Here is a 10,534-nt window from a genome sequence, read left to right on the forward strand (position 1 = left end):
TGGAACAGCATCTTCAGAGCCCCACAACTGGAGGAAAGCAGGAACAAAACACTCTGAACCATTGTTGATAATGAGAGGGTGGAGCTGAGGTAAGAAAAATGACTGTAACATAATGAACACTGTGAGTAGGAAGACAGTCGTGTTCCAGAGGGATTACAGAAAGCAACTACCGATGCTTTAGAGTGGTGAGTGACTGAAGGTACGGGATGACTGTTGTCTGTTTCTGATTGGGGCTGGGGGTTGTTGTTTTTTTTTTGTTTAAAAGTTTTTTAGTGTCTTGGTGAACACCACAGTTGGCATTCTACAGTTGTCAATGAGGTGGAGCTGAGGCAGAAAAATGTTATGTGACTTAATGAATAATGTGAGTAACAACCAGAAAGATTGAAAAATATGAGTCATGTTCCAGAAACAGTATGGAAACTGGTGAAGGCACTACACTTCAAGTAATGAGTGCCTGAAGGTCAGAACTGGTTGATGGCTGTTTGTTATTAGGGCTAGGTGCTGGGTCCAGGTAAACGTCAGAGTCTGTGGCCCTGGTGGATACAAAGAAGAGTGAATCTAAGGTGAGGAGGGGAAAAAAATGACTGAACTCCATAAGCAGGAATCAAATGAGCTCAAGGGAGTTCCCAGTGGGAGTTCTGAGAGTCTGAACAGCCCGGCTCTGACCACTTACAAAAAAAGGAGCAACCTTTGAAATCAAAATGTCAGTGGAGATACAGAGTAGTCACAAGAGAGCCATGCTTCCTGATGTGGAGAGTGGGCAATGTTCCTCTTTCTGAATCAAATCCAGAGGGCTACCCTGAATGCTGAAACTTGATTCCTTTTTGGAGGATGAAGTAGAAAGTTTCAAACAGTAGTTGAAACTTATAGGAATATTAATTTTTATTGATCTAAAGGATACAGTACTGATAAATAAAGAAAACTGCCCTCAACTTTTGAAGCCTCCTGGTTTCCTCCATATTCAAATTGTTCAGCCTTTTCTGAGTTCTAATCTACATCATCAGGTTGGGGCTCCCACTAAGGGAGATTCTCAACCATGGAGATATTTAAACAAGGAGATTTCTAAAAACAGTTTTGGGAAATCATTTTAATAAGGTCTAACCTAGTCATTTAGTTATGACTTTTGCCAGGAAAATAACTACTGGGGTTTGTTTGTTTGTTCTGTTTTTTCCTAGGTTTTACCTTTTGAAATTAAAAACCAGACAGCTTTCTTGTTAAGTCTTTAATGAGAGCTGAGAAAAGGCTGTTGGAGCTGACAGGAGCCATTTCCCCACAAAAAATACTTTATTCCTTGTATCTAGAAGGAGTTGCATATTGCAATGATGGGTGCTATCCAAATATGAGACAGAAAATTGGAGTGACAATTTCTAATTATTCCCAGAGCAGATACAACACAGACAGAGCAGCAAATAGGTATAAACTTGCTCTAGGTGAAAATTCAGCATTCTACAAAGAAAGTAGCTTTTTGCAAACATACATATATATATATTTTGCTGCTGCAGCAGCTAAACAAGCAAAAAAAAGAAGACACTCTTCAAGCAAGAAGTTACCCTGAGTTCTATATGGCTCATATACTCCCACTCACTATTTCCTCATCCCTAAATGTGATTTATTCATGGCTTACCTAGGATTCCCGGTAAGTCCTACTTGTCATGGGTATCTAAGCAAATGTACTTCTTCTGAGTAAACAAGTTCAGCATCTCTTTCCACAGTTACACCCCATGTTAAGCAGGAAAATTGGCATTAAACTGACATAAATTATAGGAACTGGCTAATTATATTTGACAAGTCTACAGGGATCAGTTACAACTGCCAAGCACCTCACCCAACTCTCTTGAATTTCAGATGACAGAAGCAGACTTTGATCTTTATTATTAATGTGGATGAGATTTCCCTGAGGAATTAAGTAGAAAATATATACAGTTCATACACAGAGAGGGAAAGAGAGAGAGAATGGCAGGTGAGTTCAATGTGTAATCTGAGTGTTCATCAGCATATTAATCATGTCCTTAAAAGTGTTTTCTTAAGAGGCATTTATTGGAAGTGTCTGTATAGATGGCTTATTTCATAGGGCAGTTTTGCATTGTAATTTACAATTGCACTGCATTGTAATGTTGTTTTGTTATTACTGTCAGTGTATTTGCGATCCTGTAGATTGTATGTAGAAACTAGGGTTTCAGCTTACTGCTGCCATCCACCTTGTGTAGGGTGACCAGATGAGAGACGTGAAATATCGGGTTGCGGAGGGGTGCTGGCGGAGCAAAGAAAAAAAACAAAACAAAAAAAGCCAAGAGCAACCGGAGCATAGGAAAAATTGGGGGAGGAGGAGCATCCTCCATCTATGCGCCGGAGGGCAAAATATTGGGACAATTCATGTCCCGACCAAACATCGGTCGGGATGTGGGACAAACAAGTAAATATCAAGACAGTCCCAATAAAATCAGGACGTCTGGTCACCCTAACCTTGTGTAATCATTTATACAAGTGCAAAGTGTGTGTAAAATACTAAAAAATCTGAATCATAGAATTTTTTACCTACTTTGCACTAGTGTAAACGGCTATTCAAGGTGGAGGGCAATAGTGAATTGGGTCCTAAGAAGAGGACTTCATATTCTAATTAGAGAGATGAAAGAAATCTATCCAACCCAGTTTTTAAAAATCCTAGGTTTCCCTCAGGAGACTATTCTGCAGCCTTGCAAGTTTTCCCAGCTATTCAGCCTAAATTATGTTCTAAATTCAACCTTTTTATGTCATCTTATTACTCCTTGTTATACCCCACTAACCCTTCCTTCATTTTTAATATTGATGGTCCATTATCCTGTCCGCCTTTTTACCCCAGTTAGACAGATTCCTAGCACTTCAGGGACTAGTGTCCACTCTAATTTCTGCTGCCTTGTCTGAAATCCCACCTGCCCATCCTTGTAAAGTGTGATAGCAATACTTTTCTTTTAATGACTTCATTATATGAAATGTGGAAGCTTGTTATATCATGTGAGATGAATGTAACAGAACCCAACACAACAAGCTCTTCAAGCCCTCATTAACCATTGAGCTTAGGTAAGTACTAAACAGTCTTCCCTTCAGCCCAACAATCCTCCAACAGCAAAATCCCTGCACCTGTGACTTCTCCAGCCTCAAGGAGGTCCTTGCTGCCAGTGACTGACTTATGCCTCTGGGAATTAAATATACTGGCTATTTCTTCAGCTCTTCTCTCTTATTTTACAGATCTCACACCAACACAAATCAGCTGGCATCCTAAAGCCAACACTAGCGCACACCATACTGACAGATATACCCATGCAGAGCTGACTGTGAGGAGAGGGCAAGTCTTCATTATCACCCTGTGGTTCAACAGGCCATGGCAGACGGGGGACAACTTAGCATTCGTCACAGAAATAGGTAACTCCTACAGATACCCTACTAATCCCCCCTCACAGAGGATTAATCTTTCCCCATTTCAGCTTCCCTCTCATCCCACTCAGAGACAAGTTCTTTCCCCTCACTCATTTCACTTTTGTAATAGTGTGTCTCTAATGTGCTCATGGTAAGTCTGAGATTTGTATCAGTGTGGACCTCTGTCTATGACCCACAAACAAATACCCATTCTTAGTAAACACTGCTGTTTGTTGTTCTCTCTGCCAGGGCCAGCCCCTTCAGAGGCACATCACACCAAGGCCATCTTTAACCTCTCTGAGGCGGGGGCTAGTGGCTGGACTGCAGTTCAAGGACCCAGTGAGTCCAGCTACGTGAATTTCTCAATATCCAGCCCAGCTAATGCAATCATTGGACGTTACAAACTGAGCCTCCAGATCACCTCTGGCAACAAGGTCTCCTCCAAGTTCCTGGGGCACTTTGTACTGCTCTTTAACCCTTGGTGTTCAGGTAGGACTGAGATATTTGCTCTTCAAGGTATTAATTAAATTTTATTGCTTTCACAGCATGCACAATGAGCTCGTGTCTCAGCCCTGCTCATTTAGAGTTATTGCAGGTAACAAATTCAGCTATTTTTAAAATTTTTAAAATCTATTTTGACTATGAAAAATATCCAACCTCTGCATGGGTGCAAGTTTAAACTGTACCAGTGAAATATCCAGCTATGCCAGGTGGCCCCGTAGGATGTTTCTAGGAGATCCAGAAAAGGGAAGGGACAGGGGTCTGCCAGCAGCCCAGTGCTTGTTGGGGACCTGTGATGCGGTGTGTGGCATGGACTGCCAGGCACAGAGTTGGAAGGCCATGACTGAGACAGAGGCAGCGGTGAGAGACACACTGAGGATGACCGGCGGATGTGGAACGGATGTGGAAGCTGTGGCATGACAGGCTTCCTGGATGGGCAACTGAAAGGGTTTGTATGATGAAGTGCCTGATAGAGTCTGCCGAAAAAAAAATAGAGACGGAGATGCAGGGTGGAAACTCTGGCTGAGTTTAGAAGGGGGCTTGAGCGAGAGGAGCACAGACGTGGATGAGCCAGGGATCAACTCAGATGTGTCAGATGGAGAGCAGGACCATACCAATACTGAAGGAGAGGCGCTGGTGTAAGGAAAGTGGATAGGGGATCCATGCTACTAGGGAAACCAGCAGAGGAAAACGACGGCCAGCGAGAGAAATCAGAACTCAAGGAAAAAGGTTGCTTGGTTGTAAAATGAATGAGAAAGGCACAGCAGGTGTCCGCTGAAGGAGATATGAGTGCAGGAAAAAGACGAGCAGCTATCCTGCAGCAAGGAGGGGAGATCAATGAGCATCCACCAGTATGAGCCAGGAGGATTGCAAGGGGCAAAACGAATCGAAGAGCTTAAGCGCCAGCGGTGCAGGATGAACCGGAGACACACTGTCACACAGGAAAGCAGTCTATGTTTGGAGACTCCTTACTGAAAGATATAGAACAGAGCCTGTAACTAGAGCTTATCGACACAAAAGGGTTGCTGTTGCCGGGTCTAAAGATACAGATGTGACGCAGGGCTGAAAAGGACTAGCGGGAATGGAAAAAATCCGTTGATGTCCTTCATGTTAGGAACGGAACTGATACGTGCTGTTACTCGTGGACTGTATTAAGGAGGACTATGCCAGGACTGGGTGAGACGCTTCAAGAAATCGGCTCAGGTGATCTTCAGTGGGACCCGCAGGTTCCTAGAGCAGGCGACGAAGGAGTGACAAGATAGAGATTAACAGGATGGCTCAGGACAGCTGGTGCTATTAGGAGGCTTTATGGATGTACGGTCATGGGAACATTTCGACAGCACTGTTCTATTCAGGATGGACTTTCACCTAAGTAATGAGGGAAATAGACTTCTAGTGAATGAGACTCCCGTCTCAGACTTACTAGGATATAGGGGTTAGAACTAATTGGGAGATGTTACCGAGAGATCTCCACGCCAGAATTTAACCTGGACGAGGAATACAAAAGTTGAGGAGGGTACGCTGGGACCGAAGAATGAACCCAAGGAGAAAAATGGAGTAGAAACTACACAACAGGTGATGCGGTGGAGAAGGTCTGCACACAGACGGGGTAAAGAAGTCATGACCCAACGCCAAAATTAAATGTTTGTACAATAATCGATGAGCTCAGGGTAACAGATGGAGGAATGGAGCACTGGTGCACGAAGTGAACCGGATATTAATACGGGATAACAGAACCGGTGGAATAGTACTCATGACTGGAGTACAGGTATTGAAGGCTTATGTGCTGTTAGAAAGACAGAAGAAAGGCAAAGGTTGGTGATAGTAGCCCATTGTAATCATCAAGATAATGAGGTTAATGTATGAAATAAGCAGATGGAAGGATAAGAACAGAGTTGTCGAGACAAAATCACACTGGGTAAAAAAGCTACTAGAGCTCCCGCTCAATACAGTGCTTGGGGCTGCTACAGGACCCGCCGGGATCTATCTGGGTATGATACGACCTCTATAATGCTTTAACGAAATATACACTAAGGGGAAAATGTGTGACTGGGAGACTCAATCTTTCCCGAGATAATAGTCTGAGACAAGTGCTTGACAAGAACTAAATAGGGCAGATTTTCTGGTATTGTTATGCGATATGGATTCTCTCACCAAGTAGTTTGCCAATAGTACCGACAAGAGAGGGACCATTTTAGATATTGGTTGGAGCAGTGAGGACCTTGCTGCAAGAAATGTATGGAAGGGACAACCTTAGGTTGAGTGATCATGAAGTATTCAGTCAAAACTAGATGGAAGGATAAAACAAGATAGATCTGGATTAGGTTTTGATTCTCACAGGGCTAATTTTAAGAGTATAGAAATTAGTTAGGAAGTGATTGACGAGAACTTGTGGATTTTAAATGCGGAGGAAGCCTGAGAATTAAACTTAAGTCACAGCGCAGGAAACTGTCGGGAGCCGATCTCCAAGAAAGCGGAAAAAAACCTATGGCAGAGTGAGTTGTAGGAGCCAAGCTGGATAGCAAGCATCTCGAAGGGATAGAAAAGCGAAAGCTTACGGGAGTGGGAAAGCGGATTAGACAAGGGAAGCTACCTAGTGAGGTCAGGAACATTAGGGATAAAGTGAGGAGTGTTAAAAGCCATGTTAAACTTGGACCTTGCAAAGGAATTAAAACAAATAGTAAAAAGTTTACAGCACATAAATAAGAAGAAAAAACAAAGAAAGAAAGAAGGGCTGCTTACGCTCTGAGGAGGATGGAGGTTAAGGATAACCTAGGCATGCCCAATATCTAAATAAGTACTTTGCCTCAGTCTTAATAAGACTAGTGAGGAATTTAGGGATGAGGGAGGGATGATAAACGGGAATGAGATATGAAGGGATATACCGCATCTGAGGTAGAGCCAAACTGAACAGCTTAAATGGACAAAATCGAGGGGCCCGACAATCTCCATCCAGGATATTAAAGAACTGCGCATGAAATGCGAGCCCGTAGCGAGAATTTTTAATCAATCGGTAAACTCAAGGGGTTCAGACTAGATGATCATATTGGTCCCTTCTGACCTACGAGTCTATGAGTCTATGAGTCTATGATTTCCACAGCCAAGAGAATGGTGAAAATCTGTTGAAAAAATGTTTGTACCTGCCAAGGCCTGAGTTAGAGGCACTGTGATTTCTTGTAGAAGTTAATACCCTCACATACTCCTAAATCTAAGTAAAAAGCCCAGCACTTCTTACCAAGGTGACCAGACAGCAAATGTGAAAAATTGGGACAGGGGTGGTGGTGGGGTAATAGGAGCCAATATAAGAAAAAGACCCAAAAATCAGGACTGTCCCTATAAAATTGGGACATCTGGTCACCCTACTTCCTACATCCTTCACAGATGGTGCTGGCCAGGTGAAGGCTGGGCCAGTCAGAATTCCCATATCCCCGGAAGGTGTGTGATATGAAGGAGGCCAGGGTCCTATGCTTCCCCACTTCTTTCACAGTGGATTGGGAAGGGTACAGCTTTGCTTCTCATATTTTGCACCCCTGTAGAAATGAAGAGACCTGAAATCAGGTCTTGGCAAACAAGTGATGATGGAACAGTGACATTTAAGGCTTGAGTTAGGCTCCTAATTTTAAGGGAATTATCCCTAACCACCCAAGCCACTAACCCCCAGTGTAAAGGAAGAGGAACTAGAGAAATGACTGCAGAATTAGCAACCGCTTCCTCTAATTACAAAGCAGCAGCCATCACAACAATAATTACGGATCTGAGTCAGAGGCCACCCCAATTAATGAGTCAAGATAAAAAAACCTACTAATTAGCTCAGAATGCCTTGCAAGGCACCATCATAATAATTAATGAATAATACTTAGGACACAGAGGCTGTGTCTACACAGAATTTCCCTGGGAAATGGCTTCTGCACAGCTACCTGAAACACTACCGGCTAGGTAAGCATCTGGACGGATGGAAATAAATCTGTAGGTACAAAACAACCCATTTGCCTGCAGTGCAGATACTGTGGTGAGCCACTGCTCAAAGTGGGGCACTGGGACAGCAGTGGTGGTGGCAGGTCGAGTCTCGTTGCTGGTTGAAAATGGAAAGATTGTGAGGAAAAAAATGTGGCTCTCCCATTTCCTTTGTCCCTGTTTAAACTCTGAGGTTTGGAAGATCAGTTCCCCAAATCAGGGTATCAGAGGATTCTGTGGCAATGGCCAGATAAGGGAGAGAGCCCTAACATGAAGCAGCATGACTATTATCTGGCTACCTAATATTCTACCCTGTTTAACAACTCCCTGATGGCAACACAGAGAAGGGCTTCTGCCTGTGGCTGGGTGATATCACTGAAGCAAGTACTACTACTGAGAGGATGTGGAAAAGGAAGAGCCTCAAAATTCAAAACAAATTTTGTTTGTTCTTGTTTTAGTCTCTGTAGCTGAAGTGCTGAGATGCCAGGAAGAGAGGCACAATGGAAATGAGTAAATAACAGTCACACTCCAGGCAGGTGCTCACAAAATCCCTGCCCTAAGCACAAGAGTTATCTCAGCCACTCTATGTAAACAATTTATCCCCAGCAAACACAGCCCATTTCAGTTTGTGATGCATAGATCACTCTTTGGCACAGCTTGCAAGGCCTTACACCCACCTTGATTGCATTTGTGTTTATCTACAACATGAGAACTGTTGGACTTCATATCTAATCCATTCCAAAATTTCTGAGAATATTCTAGGCATCAGTTAGCAGAACCCTATTGATTCAGGCTTGGGAAAAGGAGGGAGATTGGAAAAACTGAAAGGGAGAAAATGGGAGACATGGCATCCCTGTAATCTGTTTATCACAGCTACGGACTCAAGCACCTCTGTAACTGTCTGTTCATGGAAGAGCTGGTTGATGGCACCCATTAACATCTGCCTGCAGAACAATACCCCTAACTATGCTCTACCCAGCCTCCCAATAGTGGTGAACATGTGGACATCCTGAATGGTGGGGTGATGAGAAGAATGGGGAAAGGTGGACATATACAGCCGCTAGCATAAAGGCTATGTGGGGGAAGAGGTAACAGGGGGACATACTCCCTGGGCAAAAGTGGGGATATGGGCTAAATGTGCACACTCAGAGCCCCTGCTATGCAGGGAGAATGGAGAACAGAGGTGCACACATGCAAGGGAGAAGGGGGATCCTGCTGTAGAAGAGGGCACACTGAAACCCTAGCAAATGGGAGTGGGAGACCATGGTATGGAGAAAGTGGTACACAGAGAGCCCCTGGCTTAGGGAGTAGAGAGAATGGAATGGAAATGGGTGGCATAGAGCCACTGACAGGAAGGAATTGAGGGGTATACACAACCCCACCACCAGAGGGGCTATTGGGGGAGTTGCAGGGAGTCCCTGAAATAGAGGGGTGTGGGATGGTGGCTCACAGGGAGTTTGTGGGAGTAGAATGGAGGAATGCAAGGAGCCTCTAGTATGTGCAATGAACTTTGCTCTAGCAGCTACAAACTCCTTACTATTTACAAAACAATTCTGAATATCAAACTTTTTCCAGAATACTTTGGCCTCTGGGTGTATTTGATAGGTAGTGTGGGCAACTGGTCCCCAAGGTCAAATAGTACTGTTTTTTACGGGATTGGTTGGTGACAGGTTAGAGGTGGAAGGAGAGGGCACTAGCGCAGAAAGCCACAGGGAGCTGTAGAAGGTCTGGAGATTCCTATGGTGCTAACTTTAGAACTCCATATTGGCAACCAGCAGCAGCCACAGTGCAGTGTACAGCACAGGCTGAAAGCAGGGGGTGGGAGCATAGCTGCTCCTAAAGATCAGTTTTATTTTTTACCTCACTTTTTCACATGTCTCTCTTCACCTTCTACCACCCTCACTTCCCTACAAAGACAACAAATACATGATACCAATGCCAACATTGATGAGGCAAACATGCCTGTTTACATATGTGCATTTATATAAACTATTCCCCAAATATTTGTAAACAGAAAACCATTGTATCAATGCTCACAGAAAAGCAAGTCACAAGGGCTGCAAACAATTCAGAATTTGACTAAGTATTCTCACACAAGAAAAGTTCAGACCATTTGCCCATCCCTAATTGCCCTGTCACTGAGTGCTATTTTAGTGAATGTGAACACACTAACTTATATTTCCTATTAAAAATGTACACAAGCCATCCTGTGACTCTTCAAGCCTCAGTGGAAGAACTCTCCAAGTGCCATGCCACTGCTGAGGAGCCCTGGTAATATGAGAGTAGACAAGCATAACCCCTTTGGCTGAGACTGGGGCATGGCTGAGGTTCTGTCCAAACAGGACTGAGGTGTTGTTGGTTGTCTGAGGAAGCAACTGAAGGATATAATTTCTGCTTCTTCATGAAATGTGTGTCCAATATTAGTTCAAATTTGCAATGTAGGGGTCTGATTAGATTAAGTGTTTCCAGGAGGTCAGGTAGTGGCAAGGCAACAGCCATCAGGCAAGAGCAAGGACTTTTACATTTACATATGGCCAGGAGGTTAAGACTGTTTCTCAGAGGCCACGTCTACACTACGGGATAATATTGAATTAGCTAAAATCGGTTTCTTAAAACTGATATTATAAAGTCGAGTGTGCGCGTCCACACTAGGCACGTTAATTCGATAGTGTGCGTCCATGGTCCA

At 43.7% G+C, this 10,534-nt stretch overlaps 1 protein-coding gene across 1 annotated transcript in view; it reads left to right on the forward strand.

Annotated features, from left to right (window-relative positions):
- The first annotated feature begins 1,953 nt into the window (after nt 1–1,953).
- Nucleotides 1,954–10,534, forward strand: part of LOC116833819 (protein-glutamine gamma-glutamyltransferase E-like) — a 35,305-nt gene continuing 26,724 nt past the window's right edge. The window contains exons 1-3 of the mRNA XM_032795589.2: nt 1,954–1,960; nt 3,226–3,399; nt 3,643–3,882. Coding sequence (XP_032651480.1) covers nt 1,954–1,960; nt 3,226–3,399; nt 3,643–3,882 — 421 coding nt within the window. The remainder of the gene's footprint in view (nt 1,961–3,225; nt 3,400–3,642; nt 3,883–10,534) is intronic.

Source organism: Chelonoidis abingdonii, chromosome 14, assembly GCF_003597395.2.
Source record: "Chelonoidis abingdonii isolate Lonesome George chromosome 14, CheloAbing_2.0, whole genome shotgun sequence".
NCBI classification, from domain to species: domain Eukaryota; kingdom Metazoa; phylum Chordata; order Testudines; family Testudinidae; genus Chelonoidis; species Chelonoidis abingdonii.